Source organism: Conger conger, chromosome 11 (genome assembly GCF_963514075.1).
Source record: "Conger conger chromosome 11, fConCon1.1, whole genome shotgun sequence".
Taxonomy (NCBI): Eukaryota; Metazoa; Chordata; class Actinopteri; order Anguilliformes; family Congridae; genus Conger; species Conger conger.
The window spans coordinates 35,704,087-35,731,525 of NC_083770.1; the positions used below are offsets into that span (position 1 = coordinate 35,704,087).

The following is a 27,439-nucleotide window of genomic DNA, read 5'->3' on the forward strand; positions in this document are numbered from 1 at the left end:
AAAACACATACAGCACAGTATCATAAAGCAACGTTAGGACAGACACATGGAAGTTTTTTACAGAGTGGGGAAGAGAGAGAGAAATGGGGAGCAAAGAGGAAGGAGACAGAATACAGGGAGACAACAGGACAAACAGGGGTGGACACACAGGGCTAACAAACTGAATAACAGCAAAAAAAAACAATAGAAATGACTGCATTGAAACAAAAAAAATAATTAAAAAATGACATAATTAAAATCCAGACATTGAAGACACACCCAGATGTTGGTATTGCACTGCACTCGACAGACAGTCATCGACACCCTCCTCAAGATATAAATGCACACCATTGTACATAGAGAGGAACACCCCCACCCTTTTCTGTCACCAATCAAAACGCAGTTTGTCTCATTCACTCTGAGAAGGCAATGTCCATCAAACGCAGCAGGTCAAACCTCCTGTCAGTGAAATCACCAGCAGGTTAAAGTTCAAACCCCGTCAGTGAGATCACTAGCAGGTTAAAGGTCAAACAGCAGGCTTGTAGTCCATACTCTTTCCATTACTCCCACAGCTGCCATGCTTTCATATATTATGTGAAAAATGAATCATGCTCACAAGATCAGTGAGCTGAATTCAATGATTTATTTTTTAAATTTCAAATCCTTATAGATAATTAGAAACCGATGTTGTTAAATATGTTATCCCTGTACATTCTTACCTTCTTTTACTAACATTTTAAGAGCACATAATAAGAGGTGCTGACATAATCTCACTTCGCCATTGTGTAGTTTTGACATCTTTGTCATGTGTGGGAGAGAAGCTCAGAAACAAGCTTGCAGGTTATGACAACTTTTTAAGAGGACAACAGGAATGAACAAAAGAAAAATTAAAGAAAGAAAAACCACAAATCCGCCTCAGTCTCTCCAAATTTCCATCTCATGAAAAAGTGATATGAAACGCTCAATATGTGATGTTCACGAGACAGGCACTACTTCCTGGACCAGTGGAGAGGTCAGGACACAACACGTGTGTTTGAATCAGAGCAGGAGGAACTAAGCACGGGCGGACAATTTGGGGCTGTTGTGGATTCTCCGCACTTTTGCAAGACACGTGCGCTTTGTGTCTGCAATTAGGCCAACAAAGCCACATATAAAAGTGCATAAAATGCATTCTGACTCAGTGCCTATAAACATATCAACAAACATACTGTAGCAGACCTACTTTATGCTTTCAGGAAAAAGCAAAAACAAACTGACCTCCTTTATATTTTCAGGGACGGGGGGGAAAACACACAAGACCTACAGGAATATTTCAAGGTCATCCTGGCTGCATATAAACAGCATCTCACAACAACACAGCAAGTAAAATAACTACTCCCCCCCACACCCCCAGAGCATAGACACATGGAATATTCACCCATCTATATACTGTGCTGATCAGTTAGTGACATACTGGGCTCAGTGAATGACAGGAGCAAGACTAATGAATAAATCTGTGAATCCACACAGCATCTGTGCTTCACAGATCCCTGAAGGTTTAACACAAACAAGCACACTCAAATAGAAATGCGAGAGAGTGTGTCAGCAACATACTGCAGAGAACCGGAGGGTTTCGACGTTCAACAAAATATTGTTTTTTAGTGTACGCCAAGTCTTAGATCTAACCAAATGGGCATGCATTTCACATGCCTACTGTATGAGTAACAGGCAAAGTCTTTTCATTATTTGGAGAAAAATAAATACATTCAGAAATATATTTTACACATAAGAGTTGTATGTGATGCAGTTACAATATGACTATTTTAACAAGCATTTACTGTATAATTGTATCTAAATTGTTATGTATAAAAACGTTTTGTTCACAGCTCAGTGATATACAGTGCAGTCAGTAAGCGTTTGGACAGCAACACAAATTTTTTTGTTTTCACTCTGTACTCCAGTACATTGTATTTGAAATGAAACAATGAGGTTAAAGTACAGACTGTCAGCTTTCATTTGAGGGTATTTACATCCACATTGGGTGAACCATGTAGCACTTACATATACGTAGCTCCTCTATTTTAGGAGACCAAAAGTCAGACACTGGCTGCTCAGCCTTTTCTTGGCCAGCTGTGTGTTGTTGCGTCATTAGTTCATGCACCAAAAAGCTAACAATAGTTATAGAGTTGATTCTAGGTGTGGCATAGAACAGCCTGCACTGTACAGTGTGATTTATTTTCTGAAAGTACATTCTCAGCACCTGCTGGGTCAGTAGGGTGGGCTCTTGACACAGAAGGTGCTTTAGAATGCATGTAGTGGACATTTAACAACAGACAGAATTGCACAGAGATGTACATTGATTCACTCAATCCATTCGTGAGAGTGGTTTTTGACACAGGGGCATGAGACAAGAAAGGACCTGGTTTTTCTGTCTTTGCAGGTCTGGCATGTAAGTGAAAAGATTCCTAAAGGGACTCGGACTGCTCATGACTAATGCGGCGGTAAGTAGCGTAACCCGGGGCGACCCTAACGGGAGCTCAGACGATGCTTGAAGCCGGAGCAAGTGCACACTTCCCGCTGAAGGGAGGGGAGCACCGAGCAGCTCGGCAGAGAGAATCATTGGCTCGCTGAGAGGCGGGATCTATTACCGTGTGTCCATACACAAGAGAGAAAGCAGTGATCTACCCTGCCAGGACAGGCTACCTGGGAGATAGGGGAGTGCCAGACAAAAACGACAAAGGATCTCAGTACATGCTACCATTAAGAGCAGTCCCTGGGAGAGGACAAAGGTGAGGCAGAAACCGTTCTCTGCTCTCTTAAGATGCATGGTTTAATGAAGGGTACACACTAGGGATGTGACAAATCAACAGCCACAGATTTAAAACACAGAAATTCTTTGATAACTATAGCACTGCAGCATTCAGTACTGGTGTTTGCATGTTTATCCACCTGAAATAGCCAAAGATTGCTTGCTAGGACTAGCCGGACGGATGTTATTATGCAGCCAGAATATTTATTTCAACTGACCGACCAATTGTGCGTTGTGTTACTGGTGGTGAAAGCGCATTTGTTTAATTAAACTGAGCTTAGGTTAGCCGTTTTTGGTAAACGTGTACAACTCAGTTTCGGTAAACCGTTTAAACGTTTAACTGTTCAAACCCCTAGTTAATACACACACATAGAGACAGGCACACACACGCAGACAGACACACGTACATACACACACAGCAAAGGGTCAATGATTGACAAAGTATTGACAACGTGAACAAGGACAAGTGATGACCGCATTCACCCATTGAATGAGGGAACGAAAAAGAGCTTGGGCGAATTGGTGGTAGAGGGATGAGGAGATGGGGGTCAGAAAGACTTAGAGAAAGACAGGTAATAAGGTAGGTTGTCAGGAGAAAAGGAGGGTGGCGGGATACTGAAAATATTGTAACGGAGATCAAAAACTCACGGTGAATTTACGCTGCAGATGGACGAGCTGCGAGATAGAGCACCTCGATTTTGCTTTACAAAACTGCACATGCAAAAACAAAAAGACAAGACAAAAAAAGAAGACATTTGCAAGAGGTCAGAGTCGGGGGGGGGAAGGGAACAGGTCAGTCTGTCTGTTCCACCTCATCCCCCCCTCTTCTGGCTCAGGGGCATTTTATCAGTCTCACAAACTACATAACTCAAAAATATTCAAAGCAAGCATCAATACAGTAAAATAAACAATTACATAATTAAAATGAACACAACCAAACATTTCAAAAGTCAATTTTTAACATATGAAAATAATGAATAAATAATAAACTTCCAAGTGTGCAGCTGGGCGAGACTTATAACTTTAATATACTTTTATAACTTGTATAATTTAAACGGATATCCCAGGTGATTAGACTTTGTCTTTTAGTGAAAGTCCATAAAGTACAACTTCCTAGTTAAAAGTTAAAAATCTTTTAAAACTCCAAATCCTTTAAAAGAAGCATACTGTAAAAATAAATAAGGTGGAAAAACTATCCACAATAACAAACAGTGCCTGGAAATAATCTTTGAAAAAGAAAAATAATCAGGCTACATCCTTTCCTGACTGACAGTGATTTGTTAATAGGTAATTGGCTCCATGAATCTCTCTGAAATGGAGCATGCAAACATTTTGATCCAGAAAGAGGGGAGGGGAGCACTGCACAATACAGGATCCAAACCAAACTCTGAGGTGTAGGGGATCTAAACCAAATTCTCTGAGAGAAACACACGTCCAATCCAATCACCTGGCTGATATTTAGGATTGCAGACAAACTAGGCTTTAGGAGGCAATCAGTCTAATTGACATTTTAACAACAGCCCTTTCCTGATTACACTAGCTGTCTCAGTTGGTTGCATTGAAAGGTTCAATGTGCTATTTCAGATCACTTAAGAGCAAAATGATAGAATGCAATAAAGCAAAGACCAAGTCTCATTTAAATCATCTCATGACATTGCCAATTGTGGCTCTAGTGCACCTAGAATACTTGTGACACATCATCAGTGTGTCACAGCTGTAGCCCGACGGCTCACAGCCACAACACCTGGTCCAAGTCACAGAGAGCCCCACAACACACACATACACATGCTCACACATGCACGCAAACACACACCCTTTGCCCAGTCTTGCCCCTGCAGTCTCCATCTCAGCAAGGGGGGCAGATCACATGGAGATCAATAATTTCAATGCTATACAAGGGCTTTTTAGCCTGTGGGACAGGTTGGTTTGGGGTAAAATGTGACCATTGTGAGAAGGGGATTGAATGGGATTTTCACAATCATGGACATGGGTTCATGAAAATTACTGCTACAAGGGAACACTAGCACAAATCTCCATATTGCGGGCAACCCGCTTCTCTCCTTTGGTGTTCTTTAGTCCACGAAAGTAACTATAGAGATAGAAAGGGATATACAGTATTTCAGAAATGCACTGGGCCATGTTGGGCCAGTGAGAAGACATGAAGCCTCAAATCTCACGGCTCATATATTTAAATCTCTGACCACACTCAATGTCGGGTCATGTTAGAATGTTTGTGGAAATTCTGCGATTTCAGTCAAATTTGTGACTTTCATCCAACGAAGTATAAGCCAGCCTTAAGCGCTAACCCTCCCATATCACCACTAACACCTCAGTATGAACTTGCTGCACACCTTTACGGGGAAAGCACACACAAATCCGCCCCCCCTTTCATATACAAGTGCGCCAAAGTGTGGGGAGTGACCTTAGAGGGTGGGGGATCGCAGTAACACCGTACAACACACCAGAGGTGCAGCACCAACATGTGGACAAAGACTCACCTTCACATGTAACAAAGGGAGGGGGGGCAAGACACTGAGACAAAACTCAAACACTAATCAAAACCAAGAACACACACACAAACACACACACACACACACACACACACACACAAAAACATACAAATAATACGCTCAGATACCTGTAGGAAAATATCTCACAGACCAGTGAAAGACACAAAAAACACAACTCCAGGCAATAAGTTCTAGTGGGACATATTAAATAGTACTGACTTCTGTTGGGGAAGAGGGGGGATTAAGGACAGGGGTGGGTGGGGTGCAGGTGACGCTCCACTTACGCTGCAATAGAAATGTTAGCTGCTGACATAGGGCTAACCTCCTTCACCTCCTTGGCTTTCTGAAGGGCAAGCTTTTTACTGATCGAGGCCTCTTGCTCTTCTTCATCCTAACCAAACCATGGAAAACATCGGTGAGGATATATAAATAAATAAATAAATAACAATAAATAACAAATCAAAGGATTAAGGTCATGGAATCTCTGAAGGGAGGGAGGAGGGCAGGCAGGGGGAGGTGCGGGGTTGAGATTTACAATGAAGCATCACATGTGGAACATTAACAGCTATAAACCTCTCCAGACATTTACTACAGTTATTGACTAATAACTCAAGTAAGCCACCATTCATCAGGCGAATAGATACCCATGTAAACAGGAAATACAGAAACACTCAATGAGTTAAATGAACCTGTCGACTACAGAACAATTGAAGGTTCTTTGTGCATTTCATTAAAAGCTAAACATTTGGCACAGGCCAATATGAGGTGGACGCTAATGAGGAAACCATCAATCAGAGATAGAAAGCTTTTGGGATGGAATCCCAGTCCATCGCTGTATCCTTTCAGTGGTGAGGTGAGCTGGGGTCACTATAACACACTGAGAGCTCAGAAGGCCCTACCTTCGTGAGTTCCTGTGCATTCGCAAGGTTATCGACAGCAATGGCCAAGAAGACATTGAGGAGAGTGTCTGATCACATCCAAGTCAAGGAATCTCCAGACAGAAAATATTCAGATGACCAATACTGAGCAAGCTAGACGGCCAATTTCTACTGCCCATCAAAAACCTTCAGAGAACATACAATCTAAGTAACAAAACTGTCTTTGAATTTAAGAAAGCAGGACAGGTTAAGAGCTGTACCCATCCACTATCCATTTAAGAGGCTCAGGGATATGTCACTTGAAATGAATCAACTGAAATTAATCAAATTAATCAACCGTCAATTAGGGAAAGACATTTAAAGATTTCTGAGAAGTCAATAACTGCTTAGAAAAGGGCTACAGGGGAAATGCTCAATCAGCCCTACTGAACAAAAATTGAGCTAATTTCTGAGCCATGGGTCCTCTGGTCTGGGGATTATTTTCACTGGGGGCCATTTGATGTCAGTTAAATTCAGTCCACTAAGGGGGTCCATATCTCCATGCTACCAAATTTTGTTGTTAGAAAGGATACAGTTTCCAAACAGGGTGAGGACGATGAAGTAGATGGAGGAGAACATCCCACCCTGGACTCCTCCCTGTGATACAATCCCATGATACATCACTGCATTCCAGTCTTCACCTGTTAAAATCTAGGAGCACCACAAGAACCAAAAGGCATATAAAACAGGTGATATGAATAGATACACGCTCCACATTAGTAAATATAAAACACTTTGACTGGTAGGATTTTTGTCTGGGTATTCTTCAAACTTTTTATTATGTGGAAAACATGTCCACATTTTACAAAAATAACGTAATAAAAACAAAGACACATTTTTTTCCTGAATTCTTTACCTGAAAAACTGTAAGAATGGCAGCAGGGAAGGTGTCAAAGTTTGTCGTTGGGGTCTCCTCATCAAAATTAAACCTTAAGGAAAAAAACACAGTGACAGGTGAGTTATGAACTATTTTGCTAAAATATGTTCCGTCTGTGCTTTGAACAACATTCCTGTAAACAAAAGCACTGTTCCAAGATCCAAATCCAAGCACTCCAATAAACTATTATTTTGATATTAAAGAAAGTGAATTGCATACTGTGCATACTGCTTAAACGCTACTATAATTTTTTAAATTATATTAAAAAAAAAACAGCTCAGTTTTTGACATCAAAAATAAACACTGACCTCAGAAATAAACAACATAACCACTAAAGGCTGCAAATTGAGGCAACACGTACAGCGCAGGAAATAGTGCTATTGGCACATTGTGAAGATAGCCTCCCCTTCTGAAGGCATTGTAGCAGCAAAACCAGTCAAAAAGCCACAGCTGCAGAATGCAAGCCTGCAAATAAATGTTTCAGGCACCTGAGGCCAGGGTTAGAGAGTGGTGGAGAGTGCTGAGAGAGAAGCTCCTGTTCAATTATTCACTGGCCTGGGATTCGGGTAAGTGGCCGGCTCGGAGGTACGACAGCTGAGCTGCGCCTGGGATTCATACCTACAACCTGCTGGTTTCCAGCCAAGATCCCAAACCACTACGCCGCACAAGTGCTGGCACGCAGTTAGTGTCCTGCTCCCTGCCCCTCACACCAATAATGGGCTTCCAACTGTGTCTGCTGGGTCCTGTGTGTTTTGGTCTACACCAGTATACTGCATACTGTGTCCCTATCCCTGCGATATGTACAGTAACACCTTTATTAACCCCTTCGCCTTTATTTTCGCCTTTATTGACGACAGGCGCAATCCCAGACTCTGAAATAAAGTTCACCCCAACCACCAGGCCTGGTTTTGGAGATCCATCCGGTTCTTATTTGTCAATAAGCTGAACAGGAGTGGAGAGAAAATTAAGCAAAATCTCTCAAAATACAAATCCAGGCCAATCCAAGTGATTGGTGATGTCCCAGGGTCACTCTACCATCGCCTTAAAATTGAGAACACCTCAACCTGGCATATCGTGGTTTATCTAACAGACAGTCAGACGCAGATAAATCCTGCACAAACATTTCCTTGAAAAGTGACATTCACTCCTAATGGGGCACCATTCAATATTAGTATTATCCTTCCTTAATTATTCCCATATCTCAATCGCTATTATGAGCCGTAAGGCACAGCTGCATGCAGCAGCACTTTCTGAACGAAGGCCTGCTGAACATACCGTCTGCATCGGCTAAAATATCATATTATTGTTTATTTTTCTTCTCTGGCAGACCCAAGATCAATATCTGTGGTTTTGTGCGACTAACACAAGGCACACCAGAGAGAGACAGAGGAATACCTAATGGAGCACGCTGTATCAGTTCTATTGTGACATTTATGTATATTGGTCACAAACCACCTGAGTTCAGTGTTGACAGCCCTGGATACACTGAAGAGAACAGTGAAATACCAGTATGGAACCCACTGCCGCATAAATACTGGCTTCTAGAAAAATAAACAATAAATAAAGACATTGCTGACCTTTCTTCACCAACACTGAGAACCATGGTGCCGGTCTCTTACTCTGCCAAAAGAGCTCACATACACACATACTGTGCACGTTTGCAGATGCGTACTCATGTAGACACATGCTTGTGCATGTGCAGGCACAGGCAATCCCAGTAGAACTTGATCTCTGGGATATAGGGACATGAGATGTACATTTTTCTTTTTTCGCTCAAAGAACATAAACGGTTTGAGGGCTGCACAAACTGTTATCTGAATAAACATGCATATTCTATGGACTCTGGTATTGATTCCATTAAATCCTTACATTACTGCACTGCTCTCCAAGGACGCACAAAATGGAGGCATCTGCAGTTTTCAGACTCTCTGTGAAATTTCAGAAGGAGCTCCAGACCTACAAGCCCACTGTACCCAGAGACCATGTGGGTAATGGCAGCATGACATTTTCTGGTTAATTGAGTTATAATGGTGCAAACAGTGGCGGTGCTGGCCTGTCATGCATATGGGTGCAAGGCATGAAGAGAGAGGCATTCAGCAATATGCTTCATGAATTCAGTTAGTGTCTCGTGTCGTTTTGGTCATTTCATTCTGACATATGTGGGGGTTCATTCCTGCCATGGCCCTTCCTCAGCTGTGGACCCTGGCCCCCTTCTGAAGGTAGGGCAGCCTGGGGCTTCCAGAAAACTCCATGTCAGAGGCGAAGACACAGGGTGTGTAACAAGCACTGCTCTCATTGCTCCCATTTTACCCCGGGGTGGGCCGCATCAAATCTTTCAGAAATTTCCCACCATCATTATCTTACAATCTTCTCATAAAACATTTGGTACACTGACTAAAGGGCTTTGCACTGTGGTTTTCATTTTGGTCATGCCTGAAAGCCTTTCCAGGAACAGGCTGAGGGAGTGCACTCCAGTGGTGCTGTTTGTTTCGAGCTCTGGCTTCTCTCAAAAATGTGCCTTTATTTAGGCTGACATTTACAAACAGCAATGTGGAGAACAGTACAATTCTGATCTAGAAACTCCAATTTGTGTGGGTAATACAGTAAGTATGTATATACACTGGGTTCCAGAATTATTGGCACCCTTGATAAAAATTACCTCATATGTTCAAAAATAAAGGAAAACTTTATGTTTCAACATTTGTTATTAATATACAGTAATACACTGTAATATACAGTATATTAAACACAATTTAAACACATACAATTAGCTATAACCTGAAGTTTTTTTTATAATCTTCACAACACTGTTTCCAATATTTGATGACACTTTAATGGAGCATGCGTTCATAAAACTTTCAAAAAGCATGTACAATGCTGTCATGATGTAGTGTCTTTGTAAATCATCCATGCAACGCTTTATTTCATCATCAAATTAGATCATTTTATATCAAAATCAAGATATAAAGGATTGTTGAGTGCCGTTTTTTATTAATGTTTTTTTTGGCCTTAACTATGCTGCACATAACTTATGTACAACTCAGCTTCCCAATGTTATTTTCTTGAAATAAAAAAGAGCAAAAAAGGCCTTTCTGTGCAAAACACAAGAGCAAAGACCGATTATTAATTCATACACTGAATGAAACAAGCTGCTTGCTCTCGTACTTCTGTTGATAAGAGGCCAAAGTAAAGGAACCTTCTAGATAAGCCGTGATGAGTTTGCAATACTTTTGCAGTATTTGCAGATATACTCCCTGCTGAAAAAAAACTTGCTCAAGCTAGGTTTGAGAGCTTGAGCTTTGAGACAGCTGGTTGACCAGTTCAAACCAGCTCCCAGCTCAGACAAGTTACCAGCACTAGCTGCTTGATCAGCTCATAACCAGCTTGACCAGTTCATACCCAGATAGACCAGCTAGTGACCAGCTTCGCCACCTCAATTGTCAAGCTGGTCAAGCTAGCATAGCTGGATTTTACAGCAGGGCTGCTACACCATGAACTGCTAGAGACCACTCAGCAGCACAGTGAAAACATTAAACAGAACACACGAGTGAACTTATTTTTGTGTATTTTAGTGTAAGGGAAAAAATTTAATATTCTTAATGCATTGATGCATATATCTGATTATGGTTAGTGCATTAGGTAAATGACAGTACTTAGTGTGCTGTACTTTCAATCAACCGAACAGTAGAGAAAGTCGCTACTGTGTTAATGAGGATATGCCCAGAAGCAGATTCTATTCCCGTAATGAATACGATTTGAGCGCGGCACTTCCTACACACCATTCCTTTGTTAAAGATAATGCAGTGGGGTTAGCACAATTCTGAATTATACATATATTAGTAGATGAAGAAAAAAAATTGTTCTGAACAGCAACTTCTTTAAAAAAGGTATCAAAAGCCCAATGTGTTTAGGAGGTAAAATCCTTCATGAAACTCCTGCTAAAATCACATCACGCTAATGCTGTGCCAGTCTCTTCTATGCTAACATATCAGAAACAATGTGGCAAAGTAGTACTGGGGTTCCTTCAGCAGAGTGGGGTCATGATTTTAGAGCGGTTATGAACATTAATGGGATTGGAGTTGGATTTCAGGCCAGAACATTGGGTAGGTAGGACAGGGGAGGGTCTATAACAGGGCAACCATGGTGTGTGTATGCACGTGTACATGTGTGTACGTGTGTGTGTGTGCTTGTCGGAAGGGGGCACTCACTGTCCTCCGAAGAGCTGCATGCCCAGCAGAGCAAACACTACGATGAAGAGGAAGAGGAGGAAGAGGAGGCTGATGATGGACTTCATGGAATTGAGCAAGGACACAACCAGGTTCCTCAGAGAGTTCCAGTACCTGCAGGAGACAGGCGGTTTTAGGGGCGGAAGCAGAATGCCCGCGTGATGCATGTCACATGACACACAAGAGAGAACAGACATAGTTCACATCACATAGTGCACTGAATCAGACCTGGCTCAAATATGTCATTGTTTTGGATTCAAATACTTTTCTGTGCTCGATGGATCTCGCTTGGTGTAATTGAGCCAACCAAGAGGAGTGGGGTTTGCACTTCTTGAGAGTGTTTCATAGGTTTCAAGACAAGCTCAGTAAAGCACAGAAAAGTATTTGAATCCAGAACAATTGTGTATTTGACCCAGGTCTGCAGTGGATACAGCCGGGCAGCAGAAATCTTTCAGTGAGAGAAAACTCAGGCGGGAAGGCTTACTTTGTGACTTTAAAGATCCTGAGAAGGCGGAGCGCTCTCAAAACGCTGATGCCGAAGGAGGCTCCGGGTTTGACGGCTGCCCAAATAACCTCGAAAATACTGCCCACGATGACCTGGATAAGAGTGACTTGCAGTTAAACTGAATAAAAACAATCTGCGCAGCAATAGCAATAACCAAGAACTCTTTCCACAGTATAATGTATTACATCTATTTATTCTATTCTAGAAACTATCAGTCACAGAATGTATTTCAGAGGGAGAAAAAAATATGTTTCAGCCCACAGAGCAAGATAAAAAAGAAAACATGGCATGAATAAGGAAGAAAGTCATCAAGTGTAAGTAGAGTGGCCCACAAACATGGTCCTGGAGAGCCACAGATTCTGTTGGTTTTTATTTTCAGCTTTGCAACAGATTCAGACAAACTCTATAAGAAATTACTTTATGGTTCAATTAAAAAGCGTGATGTCTATTCAGTGAACTCTGGGCTCACCCCAAAGTCGAAACAGTTGAAGGAGGAGTGGAAGTAGTTCCGGGGGCCCAGCCCATACATCTTCAGGGTCATCTCCGTCAGGAAGAGGCCCAGGAACACAAACTCTGCCAAGTCTGCATGAGACCCAAAACAAAGGATTCAGCCACAGTCACAATGGATCCAATGCAAAACCTGTGTCACCTGAACAGAGGACTAGAGGGCAGATACAGTAGGGCTGATCTTTGGCAAATAAGTAGCAGTTTACCGCATTGTTTTACTTAAATACGTGTATACAGTGTACATTTATGAATGCCTAGAGTACACTATGTTTAGATTGAAAGTAACATAATAGTTTTCTGAGAAAAAATGTAATTAAGCACTTGAAAAATAACCGCAGGACAAAAATGTAATTGTTGACACTAAGCACGCTCCATGGCCGTTAAGAGACATAGGCTATATATAATTGTTTGGTGCGTAGATGTCTGCCTGGAGACTTTTTTTTTCCCTTGGTTTCACTTCCACTTAGAACCATTCCAGTGATTTTTCAACAGCTTCTCACTGATTATTTCTAACTTTACTAACAAGATCACATGTGAAAAAAGCATCTCTGTGCTTTCTTTAACTTCATGTTTGCATTCTAAATATCAGACGCCTGAACAAATATTTTTAGAGTTAATTCACATAGCTGCAACGGTTTCCTGCTACAGGAAAATTATTCCCTGGTCAACAATTCAGGCTTCCTGAAATCAAAAAATGAACCCATAAAAATGAAACAAACACATGACCAATTATTGTGGACCTCTGAGCCAACAGATAATATTAAGATCAGCGTCTTTATTCCACTAATGTGATGGTCATAACAGCACAAGACACATAGCACAGAGGTATGCAGTTCAGGATTAATTCTCAGACAGATTTCATGAGTCCAAAAGGAATACAGTGTACTTTTGGAAAATTAACTCAGTGTTGGGGCTGCTGCTCGTGCATGATTGGGCAATCCAGATTTCAGTGGAAAAAGGGAAAATGTTTATCTGGTATTACATTACATTACATTATTGGCATTTGGCAGACGCTCTTATCCAGAGCAACGTACAGTTGATTAGACTAAGCAGGAGACAATTCTTCCCTGGAGCAACACCGGGATTAGAATCACCAACCTTGCATGTCCCAGTATTTTGCCTTAACCACTATGCTACAGGCCACCCAGACCCAGGTCTGGTATTTCACCAGACCTGGGTCAATACATAATTGTTTTGAATTCAAATACTTTTCTATGCTCGATTGATCTTCACTGGTGCAACGGAGCCAACCAAAAGGACCAGAAAGCGGGGTTTGGGGGCAGACTTACAGAGTGCATAGGTGAGCCACTTGGGCTGGTCGTAGTGCACGATGGCCACACACAGCGTGTTGAGGCCCACCAGACACAGCACGGTCCAGTAGAAGCCCTGGGACTTGACCATGCGGCGGATGAAGAAGCGCACCCTCTTCTCCTTGCGCCGGAAGTAGGAGGAGCTGTCGTTCTTGCTGCTCTTCAGGCTGGCTCGGGCGAAGGGGGACCCTGGGGGAGCAGTAGGCGGGAAAGGGCAGACGCGGGCCATAAAGTCGCGTGTACAGCCATCGGCGTTCAGAAAAAGTGTATCACTGCTGCAAAAAAACGGCTCAAGCTAGGTTCAGACCAGCTCCTAGCTCAACATGGTTTGACCAGCTTGACTGAACTCTTATGTTCACATGTTGAGGGTAGAAAATGTTATACCGTGCATTAATGCAGAACAGGTGATGACCGCTGCCATATAAGCTACAGAACAAGGCGGTAAATGTCATATTGGTGATTTAGTGGGTTAGTTTTATTATTATGAAAAAGTGTTTGGTACTATACAAGCAGGAGTGGGGAAGGGCAGGACTTGTCTCGTTAATTTACCATTAGCTGCGATGGTTAATAGACAGTATGGGACAACAAAAGCGCATTTTGATTTTATGTTGCTTCTAAAAACAATATCCAGTTTGTCCCTCAGCTACAGAAGGATGGGAAAAGCTGGGAAAATTTAGCTATTGGCTGAAAGTTCAGTCGGAGGTTGTGGTGTGCGGTATAAAACGTTAGCGGAGGCAGAGCTTTCCATTGCTGTCTCACTGAAATACACTGCATATCCGGTTTGCCAACTACTGCATACTGCTAACATGTGAATGCAGCATTAGATTTGCACTATAAAAGTTACTGTGTAACACTTTTTACTGCAGTCTACTCCGCTGAAGCTTATTATAACATTCATTATTTTATTAAAATTTCTTGTTATATGCTTGCTATATGCCTCACATAAGCCTTAATAATTATGATCCCACTTTCAATGACTCATATGAGGACACACTCCGCTGCAACAGCCTGTACCGAGAGAGCCTTGAGCGAAGGGCAGCAAATATAGCACACATAATTCAAAGTAGTGGTATAATGCAGCTATTCATATTCATATGCTAATGCTTATGAGACCTGCATATTTAATATGAAAGCATAAATATTTCCCATGATGGCATATTGTATTTTCCCTTAAATGCCTACAGCATGATATTAAGGTATCCATAATCAGTGTGTTAAAGCATTGGAATGGTGGATTGTGGGACACCTGGCCATGTCCTGAGGCTTCCTAGCCTTCATTATAACAGGCTACTGAGCTAATGAGGAAGTGTTGCCAACTCTCATCTCCAACTACTTTGTTCTGAAATAAGATTCGTGTGGAACAACATTTCAGAGCACCAATCACATGAACACATCACACCCCTCCATCCCATCATCACCATGCTCCGTGTTCTAGGATTTAGGTAAAGTAAAAATCTTAACTAGGGCTCTGTCATATGAATACATTAAGTAATTTTTTTGACTTCACTTCTGATGGCAAAGCACAAATATCAAAATCTTAAAGTTACAGTACATCTATTTGTTGTTTGGCTGGGAGACCTTAGGGAAGGAAATAAATCATTGAAAAATGTATCACTAATAACTCAACCTATTGGAGGAAATCGTTTAGGACACACACAGTAGAAGAATTGAAACTAAATAGATTAGTTTGCTACATCACTACATTGTTGAAAAATATATTTTGGGTAAAAACATCTGGGAATATGGGATTAAATTGTTGTGGGAGAGGGCTGGGAATTAGCCTACATCAAATTGACACCAAGATAAATGTTTTGTTTTCTTCTTGTCTAATTGGACATGCTGTATGTGTAGAGCATGGGGGGTTACTTTATGCCTTTACTTTACTGTCTAGTTTTCTTCCAATAAATGTCTTTCAATATATACAAAAATAAAAAAAGAAAGAGAAAAGGCTACTAATTTGGAAAATAGTTGCGGAGTTTATTTCCCACGCTTTTCTCAGCTCTTTTTCTGTCTTGTCATTTTGATTCAGTTAAAATAAACACAGAAAAAACACATTTCAAATATTTCTCTTTTAAGGCCAAATATATAATACATGAGAGAATGACAGGTATGCCATCTCACTGCCTGTGTTATGCGACATCCAGGCGACAGGTGAAAGGTCAGGTCCAAGCCTTACCAACTGAAGAGATGTCAGTGAAGTGGTCCTCGCCCTCCTCGGCGTTGATGAGGTCATTCTTGCTCTTTTTGACTTTAGCCCTTTTCAACACTGCAGAAATGGAAATTAGTGAATGCTTCACTACAGTGCTTAAGTAGCAGAGGCATGTATTGTATTATAAAACACTGCCCCCACACACAGACATTAGCAAATGAGTGAACAAATTGCACACAATAAATGCAACACACATTTCGTACAAATACAGTATATAAGTAGGTGCACAGGTGTCCCTAATAAAGTGCTATATAATAAGTTATATATATACGTATATAATATAGATATATATATATATATATATATAATCATAAATGACACTCCTGGGCTTCACCGACATGCTTCGACAGGCTGGGAGCGTCACCACGGAGACCGTGCCATCCGGAGGGGTGACAATGCCCTCCATGCTCCCTGTTGTTGCATTACATACGCCACTCAGCTCTAATCCAATCAGCATGTCTCCCTAATCCCCCTAATTATCCCCTGGATCTCACACCAGCTTTAATTGTAGCTGAGATTGAATGACCGTGATAACATGCAACCATCCCCAGCCCTCTCTCTCTCCATCTCTCACAGACAGACAGACACACACACACAGACAGACAAACATTAAAGGTTTTTTTAACTGTATCACGTCTAAACATGCTGCCGATGTTTAAACATGGATATCTGCCCTTAACAGATTCAGCCTTGGGGCCTGGTCTACACCTGGTAATTGTGTACAGCCCTCCTATTTGAAGTTGGTTGGTTTGTTTCAAAAACACTTAACTCACTGCATGGTCTGAAAACACACAGCATCCTCCATTTTACAAAATACTCAGCAAAGCAGGCTACAGCAGCCCAGATAAATACTGCAGTTTAAGTTATCAGCTGAGATCAAGTCAGGTTAGTTTGGTTAGTCAATGGACATCTTATGGCCATTTAAAACAAACGTATGCAGACATACTGCAGTCTTCGTTGTATTAACCTGGGCACTGGAGCATTCTGCAGTTTGAATCAGGTTGAATTCACCTGAGTGAATAGTGTAGTCTGAGAGATGAGTTCAATTGATGGAAGAGGTATAATTATAGCTTAATTAACCCACTAATTATCTCTCAGCAGCGATTCCTGTCAAACGCAGAGCTGGAGCAGGCAGTGCAGCTGCAGCAGATGAGGGAGCCTTGTCTCTGGGGCAGTTTGAGAAGTTCCCTTTCCGTGTGAAAACACACTGAGACAGTGTCAGACCACATGCACCTGCAGTTCTCACGGTGTCTCTCAGAGCGATGCAATCCTTTCAGTAACACCTTGCGCTACGGCCCCATCAATTATCCATAAATACATCTTTAATACAATGCTGTCAATTGTTTTAAGCCCGGCCCAAAATTTATATTTCTTTCATTGCTTACAAATGACTGTAGGACCAGCAATGCAAGAACCAAGAGTCTACTAATGCTTTACATCAGGAATTGATTCATGATAAGGATTGAAAAGCAAAGTGAACTATCCTACTATCTACCTAAAAAGTGGGTTAATCAGATACGGTTTTTAATTTATATTATGCATAAATATACCATTTGTGTTTGAACACTGCAAACCAGCTGTAGTCTCACACACGCGCACACACAGGGCTATCCATATTTTAGTGCGGTACACTTCCACAGTAACGGAGAGCTGTCACAGGCCTTGAGTGGCCAGTCATGCAGCATGGTTAAAACACGGTGAGCATTTGCTCCTCTGCATCTCTCACCGGAGTTGTTCTGTTTCCTCTTGTACCACGCGCCATCCAGCGGGGATTTCTCCTCCGCGTTCCTGTCCTCCTCCGCCAGCATCACCTCCTCTGAAAGCGGGAGAGAGGAGTCGGGCTCACACGATCACACCCTCCCGGCCCTCCCGGGGAAACGCCTTTCAGCCAGACAAAGCGAAAGGCCCCGTTCCATCGATTCAGTCGCACAGCTGTGCTTTCAACTGAACATTTCACGAGAATTTAAGGTGCGTACATTTATTTTAGTTTCTTCTTTATTTCTTTCACGACTGAATGAGTTGTGAAATCGCTGATAAATACGGTGCAGAATTGCTTGTATAAAAGTCGGGAGCATTTGGGGTTAGATTGAGTAAACGCAAGGGGGGATTTTTGGTTTGAAAGTCTAATATTTGTCACCATCATGAAACAATGGCCCAGACATTCCACCTCATACTTGAAACAATAAAAAATCAGAAAAGTAAAACGATAGATAATATAAGGCAGACGATAAATGAAAGCTATTTAGCTGCACACACAGAACAAGTAAAAACAACCAGAGGGCAATCTGAATGCAAAGTAACTAGGAATCAATTCAAAATGTGAATGTCAAAATAGGAAAAAGTATTAAAATGTAATAAAAACTAAAAAGGTTCTAAAGCTCTATAGATCTAAGCACAGGATTTCTTTCATCAAAGCCTTTGAGAACCTTTGAGTCCTGCCCGCTTAAGTGTAATTAAATTTGCTAGATGTCAATGGTTGCCAGAACACCAAGCCCGTCATCTCCACATACAGTGTGTCGCTCCCAAAAGTACTCAGTGAGAAACTTCAGCACATGAAATTAACATTTCAGGCTGCACCTTACCCTCCCTACCTCTCTATAATACTTAGCCATGTATGTTGTGTGCATGCTATATTTAATGATCGCACACACATTGAATTATTTTACTATTTGTGGTATTCTAGCTGCCAACTGTGGTATTGCTACTTGGACAATTATTTGATTATTCTACAAGGGTTCAAGTTTTTATGTGTGATCACTCTAGCACTTGGAACTGTACTTCCCTCTAGGGTTTTCAGTGCACTTGTCCCTGGTTATGATTAGATTTTATTGTAAGTCGCTCTGGATAAGAGTGTCTGCTAAATGACTATAATGTAGTCGTGCTATTGACATCGGGGTAACCCGGTATTGCATAGTAATTACAAGTAGCATTGGTACAACAGAGAATTATTACTCATCAGTCAGTGTTGAGGTGACAGAGAGCAAATCCATTACGCAATAAGAGCAATGGGCCAACAGGGGCCAAATTATTACTCGGCAATAATTGACAGCAGAACGCAGGTTTGTACTCGATAATAACAGGTAAGAATGGCAGAGTGCAATGTTTACTCCACCTTCCTACCTCAGTTTCAGGCTATTTCTACTTATCTAAAATATTTTATGCATGTACGGTAAAAAAAACTCCCACAAAGAACACAGATCATTCTGTTCAGGCATATACAGTGAAGTCTGAATGTACACCTTCCCTTGAATACCTTGCAACAGGAAAATAAAGCATCATGAAATAAAATGTAATGAAAGAAATACAATTATCTTAAAAATATTTTAAAAATTTAAAAAGAGCAAATCAGCATCCACAGCAGGCCTAAATCAATGAAAGTATCATTTCAAATACTTTACTCCTGGAGATCACTACAAATGTTCAATAACAGATGTCTCTAACCAAAAAAACACTCATATTATTAATATTAATATTAGTGAAAATATGTTTTTTTTTTACTGTGAGTTTCTAAACCATTAAAGCATTTTAGATAAAGTATATTACCACGGTCAGGTTGATTGTTCCCATAGAAAATAGACAGTGGGTAGAATGTACCTGACGCAGGGACTGACAGAGAGAGGACAAAATGGCCGAAGGGAAGTCTGACCTGCCTTGCAAATCCACTCCAGGTACCCGGTCAGCTCTCTTTCAATCTGCTGCTGTCTCCTCAGCTTCAGGAACTCCTGCCTCTTCTCCACGCGCTCACGCTCCTTAGCAAACTCCCTGTGTGGGGAATGCATACACGCACGCACCCACACACACACAAACAAACACAAACAAACAAACAAAAAATATATAATAATTCAGGGACCTGGAAAATTGCCAGAGCACAGCAGGAGCTGACTGAAGGTAGGCCTGCTGCCAGAGTCAAATTTGAGCCACTCAATAAACCTTCCATACTCAAGAAAGGTCCTTCTATCCATGGTCTTTGCACTACAACTGTTTGTCTTCTATATCAATATTTCATCTAAATGTAACCTCAGGGCAATCTCTCGAAGCAAGTGTGCATAAAATACAAAATGGCAATAGGCTGAAAAAGAGAGAATGAATTACCAGTAAAAGATCCTACAGTAATGGCCACGGTTCAATTATGTACTAAAAACATTTGAAGATTCATATTTGATATAACACTTTCATATGTAGGTTGTACAGTAAAAGCCTAAGCAGAAATAGGGACAGTACCGTAAAAATACCATGGCACTGTGCCCCCTTCCTGATTTCTTCTATTATTGTATATTTGTCACACTTTAAAGGGCCATATCATTCAACATCACAACTGGTTGCACTACCTTTAGCAGTAATAAACCTTGCAACCAAACACTTATTTAATTTGATCTTAATTTGATGTCTTTCACATCATTGTGGAGGGATTTTAGGGGCTGGGGGATTGTATCCAGAGGGGAAGAGTCTGGTGAGCAGTGGGAACAGGGGAGGCACAGAGGGGAAGAGTCTGGTGAGCAGTGGGAACAGGGGAAGCACAGAGGGGAAGAGTCTGGTGAGCAGTGGGAACAGGTAGACAGGGAAGAGTCTGGTGAGCAGTGGGATCAGGTAGATGGGGAAGAGTCTGGTGAGCAGTGGGAACAGGGGAGGCACAGAGGGGAAGAGTCTGGTGAGCAGGCTCCCAAAAGCAAAAGCACAACTGTGAAAACGGCAGAGCTGTGCGGATGCAAAGCCAAACAAGCCAATTCCCGCTCTCCCTTCCCAAGCCTCCGCGTGTGGAAAGTGGAGACTAGGTTTCTATGAGTCCCCCCCCACACACATATTTTTCTCACTCTCTGTGTCATTAGGCTCAGTACCACAACTGTAGAGACAGAAGGGATGAGAGAGAGAGGATGAGAAGAGTTAGAGTGAGAGAGAGAGGGAGAGAGAGGGAGAGGAAGAGAGCGGGGGTTCCCTCACAGCTCTGTTTGTGCCAAGCTGTGATTGGTGTCTCTCCCACGCAGTGGCAGAGGAAGTCCCTCCCTGCCTGCACTGCGGAGGCACAGGCCCTCAGTAGGGAGGGCTGAGTGGGCGACAGAGGAATCCCAGCTCGTACTGTACTGCTCTCTCTCTCACACACACACTCACACACACACACACACACGCACGCACATGCACCCACACACACACACGCACGCACATGCACCCACACACACACACACACGCACGCACATGCACCCACACACACACACATGCATGCACACCCACCCACGCACACCCACACGCACTCGCACACATGCACACATGCACACGCATTCATCCATCCACCTACACACACACACGCACACACACACACATGCACGCACACATGTACTTCTGCATGGATACAGAGCTTTTCTTCAGATTACTGGGGTCTGCAGCTACAGTAAAAGAGCAAGTCTAATCTCTCATCACTGAACACTGCAGACCAATACTGCTGAGGGGATCTGAAAAAGCTGACCTTCAAAACCAGTGAAAGAAAGAGAGAGAGAGACAGAGCGAGAAAGAGAGAGAAAGAGAGAGAGAGGGAGAGAGAGATAGGGAAAGAGACAGACAGAGAGGGGATTGAACTGTTTTATTTAAAAAAAGAGAGTAAGAGACAGAAAATGAGAGATTAAATAGTGAGAACAGCAGACCAGTCAAGGGCCCTCACTCCACCAGGGGGTGGGGTGATTGGGAAATGCCCTGCACCCCCCACGCTCCCCAAATCTCTCACATCCCTGCAGGAGGCCGCAGTCCTGTCCCACAATGAGACACACTGCCCTTTAGTTGCCAACATCCTCTGACAAAGAGTGTCAGACCTCCTCTCTACTCTACACCGCGCAGACCACTGAATAACGCATGCTGACAACCCCCGCCGAGACCAGCGCCATGGAAACAAACAGCACCTACGAAGACTAACGAACGGGGGGGGGATGTGACAGAGAGGAGAGGAATGGAGGATGAAAGCCTGACCACCAACTCCATGAACAGGGTACTGTTTCTGGGTGGAAGGACACAAACCACAATATAAGTGGAGAGGAATTAATAAACTGGACTAACCAATGACAGAGGTAGACAAACTGAACTAACCTATCACAGACAAGGACCAATTATATTAGCCTATCACAGAAGGAGACATACTGGACTTGCCTCAGTATTCTGACTGTATTTACATCTAGCTGTTGCTATACATGTTGTTTATTACAGACGTTGACATTTCTTTACAAATAAATCACAGAGAGAGGGTTGAACTGAAATAATCTATCGCAGGGAGTGGGAAACTGAAATAACCTATCACAGAGAGTGGGAAACTGACCTAACCTATCGCAGAGAGTGGAGAACTGACCTAACCTATCACAGAGAGTGGGAAACTGAAATAGCATATCACAGAGAGTGGGAAACTGACCTAACCTATCGCAGAGTGAGAAACTGACCTAACCTATTGCAGAGAGGTGCAAACTGAACTAGCCTATCGCAGAGAGGTGTAAACTGAACTAGCCTATAACAGAGAGAGCGGTGACACCCCTCAGTTCACCGCTGCGTGAAACTCCACAGTCCCGGCACTGCAAAGCTATCGTGTTGTTACCCTCTGCAGGACACGGGCTGAGAAGCAGGGAGTCTGTTGTGCCCGAGCAATGTTTCTCCAAACCCTCGCCAAACAATGCGGCTATTCAAATCACTGAGCTGCAGACTGCCCCAAAGGGATGTCCGTAACAAAACGCAGAGAGGAACCTCTCGCCAAGTCAGTATTGTTGCATCTCACTGATCCGTCCGCAAGTTTTGGTTGTCTAGCTATGGGATGAGAGAACAAATATGTAAACAAACGACAGTTTTGTCATCACAATAAAAGTTCTCTGAATGTTTAATTTCTTTAGGAATTGTGTAGCAGGACTGAAGAGAAAGTTACAAGATGCTATTATGCCATCAACTTTGCTTTTAGGGGTGTCTCAAACTGGTCAATCAAATATGAAAAAGGAGAGATAACGACACTGCTTCCCTTTACTGCAGTTCATAGAAAACTCATGAATACAGACAAGAGTATTTTCCCAGGAGGGGAAATGGGTACCTAGAAAATTAGTATGTGGTAATGGCTGGAATGCTTTTTATCATATTATCCCTAGAGAGACCAATTGAGCATCAAAAATGGATTTTAGGGTGAAATTCTCTTGTCCTTTATTTCTTCTCAGTCAGTCTGTCCATCAGATTGATCCAAAAGTACTATACACATCCCTTACAAGAGCTTTGATGAATTCACCCATCTTCACAAAATTGCACTGTAACCAAGTAGCATTTCTTTTTTTTCCAGGTATGTTCCCATTTCCGGGCTTTAATCACATTCCAGCACATTCTATTCAAAAGTCTGACATTACCCAGAGGGCACTGGAGTCTGAGAATATTACCCATGTGACTCATATATCAATGAATAAATAATGAAGTAAAATTTGAATAAATGATAAAGAGTAATTTGATCAATTACCTTGTACCTACTTATGGATTTGCATATTTATTCATGTTATACGGAGATCGGTGTTGGCCAACATAAGCTAGATCTATTCCTGTTCATTAATTTAGCCTAAAAGTGCATTCATTTCAGTGCTACCACAGAACCTGCCGTTACTGTGCGCAGTTACTCTGCACAGTTGGTTTGTTAAATCTGTTCCACTGTCACACAAGTATTCTTCCTGTGCAGTGAGAGACAGAGATGGCTGCACTCTGCTCCGTGTGCTCCCTGCGGAGAGTGCAGGTCAGGACAGTTCTGCTACAGGGAGCACACCTGTTTAGAGCAGACGTCTGGATGATGCATGGCTTCCACAGACCTAAAAATGGAACAATGGCAGCCAGTCCCACTGCAGCTCCATAAGAGGCAACAACAATACTTACAGCTGACTCTGCACCTCGACATGCACGCACATCTGCATACATTCTCTCTCTCCCTCCCTCTTTCCCACTCTCTCTCACACACACAGACACACACACGCAAACCTGAAGAAGTGGCAACAGAGCATTTTATGCTAAGTGTGTGGTTTGCAATAAAAATAAAAAGAATGTTGCCTCTTATGTTTTGGGGTCATTTCTTGCCGCAGCCGGCAACTCATACAAAGCAACACATTGTGCTGTTTCTTTTTCATATACTTATATACTCAAATGTATCTTTTGCAGGTAATTGTTCCACTTGAATGTTTGAAAGTAAATGAGTTAACCTGCCACTGTGAAACGGGGAAACAGAAAAAGTATGTTCAAGGACAGGAAGAGAGGTGAAGGGGAGAGGATGACTCCCCTGCATAGTAATCATACTGGAACAGGAGTGTTTACAGTCATCTTCTCTCTTCACACCTTTATCAAACCCCCTGGAGAACTGAGGAGAGTCAGGTACACACAAACACATCCGCGCGAATAACCGAAGACACTGGACACACGAAAACAACACGCAAACAACACGCAAACACATACATACATGCTGCTCTCACAATCATGTCCAACCACACACAGAAACATACATGCAGACATATAGACACACAGAAACATACATAAATGCACACATGAAAAAAAAGACACACACACACACACACACACACACACACAGACAAACGCACTGAATATTTCTCTTTCCAGTCCCTGACAAAGCAGCACGACGCTCCTCAGCAGCACAATCAGTAAACCCAGACCTGTGCACGCTGAAGTTGTTAAGAGTATCAAACGCTTGGCTTAATTAGCTGTGCCGGGCCGTTTGTGCTGGAAAGGGACAGGTGATGGGCACAGGGCCATTCTCTGGCAGCATTGTGCTTTAACTTCTCTTCTGTGAGAAGGGATGAGCAGCGTTCTGCCAGAACAGTGTCGCCTCACTGGGAGGGCCGAGGGTTCGGAGGGGAGCAGAGCGAGGAAGCAGATGGAGGGCTCTGCCATTCGAAAGACAAAGAGCAACCAAAACAAAAATGCGAGGTTTGAAAAGGAGACAAAGACTTTGCAATAAATGCTTAGAGTGTCGGTGTGGAAAGGAGAGCAGAAGAGTGATTGGGCAGAAAAGCGGTGAAAATTAGATTAGATTACCGAGAAGTCATAAATTCAGCTCCCAGCAACAGCTACAGTTGGCGGCAGAGCAGTCATTATGAGCGTGTCCATTAAGCCAAGTGTTTCTGCGTGTGTGCGTGTGTGTGTGTGTGTACACATGTGCATGTGTGCGTATGTGTGCGTGTGAACAGTATGTGTGTGTGCGTTTGCGTTTGTGTATGTGTGTGTGCTCATGTGTGCATGTGTGTACATTTGGGCTTGGGCCTGTGTGTGTGTGTGTGTGTGCTCAGGTGTGCATGTGTGTGTATGTGTATGTGTGTGTACGTACGTGTGTGTGTGCGTAAACGCGTGTGTGTCCAGTTTGTGTGCGTGTTTTTGTGTGTACTCGTGCGTGGGCCTGTGTGTGTGCGGAAGATGTATTTCTTAACTTTGAAAGAGGTAGGCTTGTGGGTGTGTGCGCGCAGGTGTGCATGTGTGTGTATGTGCATGTGTGTGCATAGGCGTGTGTGTGTATGTGTTTGCCTGTGCATACTGTGGCAGTATATCTGTGTGCTGTTTGTACGAATCAAAGTGTCTCTTGTCTGTGCCTCCAGGCTACGTGGATATTAACAGAAATCCAATTGCAAATTATTCCGCAAAGACAATAGATTGCTTAATTCAATTTATGAAGAGACACGCATCAGTGTGGGGGGAAGGAGGGGCCTGACAAGCGCATATTGGCCCTCTATATAAGCTATGTGGTCTTTCTATCAATGCAGTAGAACCTGTCAGCTTCTTATGCACTGTTCATGAGATAACTCATATGGTATTGTGACTGACAGAGAGAGAGAGAGCGAGAGAGAGAGACTTATGTACTCTCTCCTCTCTGCAGTTATGGCAATGTTCTCTAAACATTCGTCCTGGCACACTCCTATCACACCCCACCACCCACTCACCTCCGTCTCACCCCCCTCACTCCGTCTTCTGTAACCTAGCCTACACACAGGAACAGAAGCCTGGTGCTGAAATACACTGCAATACTGCGTACTGCATGCAGAGGAATACACACAGATCTCATAGACACAAGTTACAGAAATCCACAGTGCTGTTGAATGACTGCAGACGGTCTGATGGCTCAACACGTGACAGCGTCTTTTATGTTTAGTCTGTTTTGCGGGGTCTCTTTTTTCAGACTTACCCGGACAGGACTCCCAAAACCAAGTTCAACATGAAGAAGGATCCGATGATGATGAGGGGGATGAAGTACAACCAGTTCCAGGTGTTCCCTGAGGCATCGTTGGCCTGAAGAGAGAGAGAGAGAGAGAGAGAGAGAGAGAGAGAGAGAAATAGAGTAACATGTTTTAAAGCTGTCCTTTTTAATAAGTTATTAATGGCGAGTCTATTGGAAGACTGCACACATTCAGCTTTAGTACTCCCTGTGTAGGTGTTGGTAGCATAGCGGTGACACAGGAAATAGAGAGATATACTCCATTAATTCCCAGGGGGGAAATCCACAATATTGGAAACGGCAGATGAACATGGAAAGATCTGACACAACAGCGCTCTGGCATAACAGCAAAAATGAAACCACAAAAGGCAGGCACAAGATACGTATATGTACAACAGTAGGTAGATAAAAGCAGTGAGTGTTCATGTGTCTGTGTTTGTGAGCAAATGGAGTCACTGCCATAAAAATGTTCTAAGCAAGAGTTCTCATTTTGTTTGAACTACACATGGATGGCTCATAGTTGAAGTTCTAATAGAAGCTTCTTCAAAAATGCATGTGACTAAAATAATTTGCCCGGACAAAGCCAAGTTGGAGACATACTAACAGATAATCCAGACAGAAGTTGGATTGCCCTTTAAAATAGCTCCCTCCCTTCAGCCCGAGAACTACAGGTTTCAGGACTCACCTTTTCCTGTCCTTTGTCTTTATGTGCATAAAGCCCTTTTGATTCAATCCGAAAAACCGATTTTAAAAAGTGTCATTGAGTTGCATATGGTTAAAAGGGGTTATATGCACTTGGCTGGCTCCAGCTGGCTGCACACCTTTTACTCACCTGAGAATAGCACTTTTCAGAAGTCCTTAACAGACATCAACATACATCAATATACTGATACCACAAGCGCTTACAAAAATATATTAGGAAAGATCACATGCTCCAAAAGCAGATGTGGGGGAAGGAAGATCGTTATCATTAAGGCTGGCTGCTTATCACAGGGTTTGAAGGACCCATATTTCCATTTCTGTTCTGGTTTGTCAGATGTCTTGGATGATAACCGTGAACCTTAATGTAACGTAGTGTTAGCATATTTGTATAGACATGCACATTTGAACAATATTGGCAAATGTGGGGAGAAACAAATTGTGACATGACTCTGGAATGCACTGGGATCAGGATGCCCATCAGATGTGTGACCGCTCCTGTCTGCAATGTTCACGCCCAGGATTCACCATATTGGGAGATGTGGATCCACCGGTCGATCATTTATACGTGAGACTTCCTGAAAAAATACTTCCGCAAAGGAGGCACTGATGTTTTCTTGCTCAAAGGAAAGATTGGGAGTTCCTTACTTCAACTTCTAGCTCCAAGAAGGAACATTTAAGGGGTTGGAATGTCCTAAAAGATGGCGGACCTCTATT

The 27,439-nt window shown here is 42.5% G+C and overlaps 1 protein-coding gene across 1 annotated transcript in view; it reads right to left on the minus strand.

Annotated features, from left to right (window-relative positions):
- Nucleotides 1-27,439, minus strand: part of cacna1ba (calcium channel, voltage-dependent, N type, alpha 1B subunit, a) — a 171,496-nt gene that overhangs the window by 60,744 nt on the left and 83,313 nt on the right. Inside the window, exons 7-19 of the mRNA XM_061259522.1 lie at nt 25,994-26,097; nt 19,475-19,590; nt 17,555-17,644; nt 15,798-15,885; nt 13,599-13,819; nt 12,272-12,384; nt 11,782-11,894; nt 11,280-11,411; nt 7,051-7,123; nt 6,728-6,845; nt 6,177-6,244; nt 5,562-5,668; nt 3,416-3,478 (exon numbers count right to left, since the gene is read on the minus strand). Coding sequence (XP_061115506.1) covers nt 3,416-3,478; nt 5,562-5,668; nt 6,177-6,244; nt 6,728-6,845; nt 7,051-7,123; nt 11,280-11,411; nt 11,782-11,894; nt 12,272-12,384; nt 13,599-13,819; nt 15,798-15,885; nt 17,555-17,644; nt 19,475-19,590; nt 25,994-26,097 — 1,406 coding nt within the window. The remainder of the gene's footprint in view (nt 1-3,415; nt 3,479-5,561; nt 5,669-6,176; nt 6,245-6,727; nt 6,846-7,050; nt 7,124-11,279; nt 11,412-11,781; nt 11,895-12,271; nt 12,385-13,598; nt 13,820-15,797; nt 15,886-17,554; nt 17,645-19,474; nt 19,591-25,993; nt 26,098-27,439) is intronic.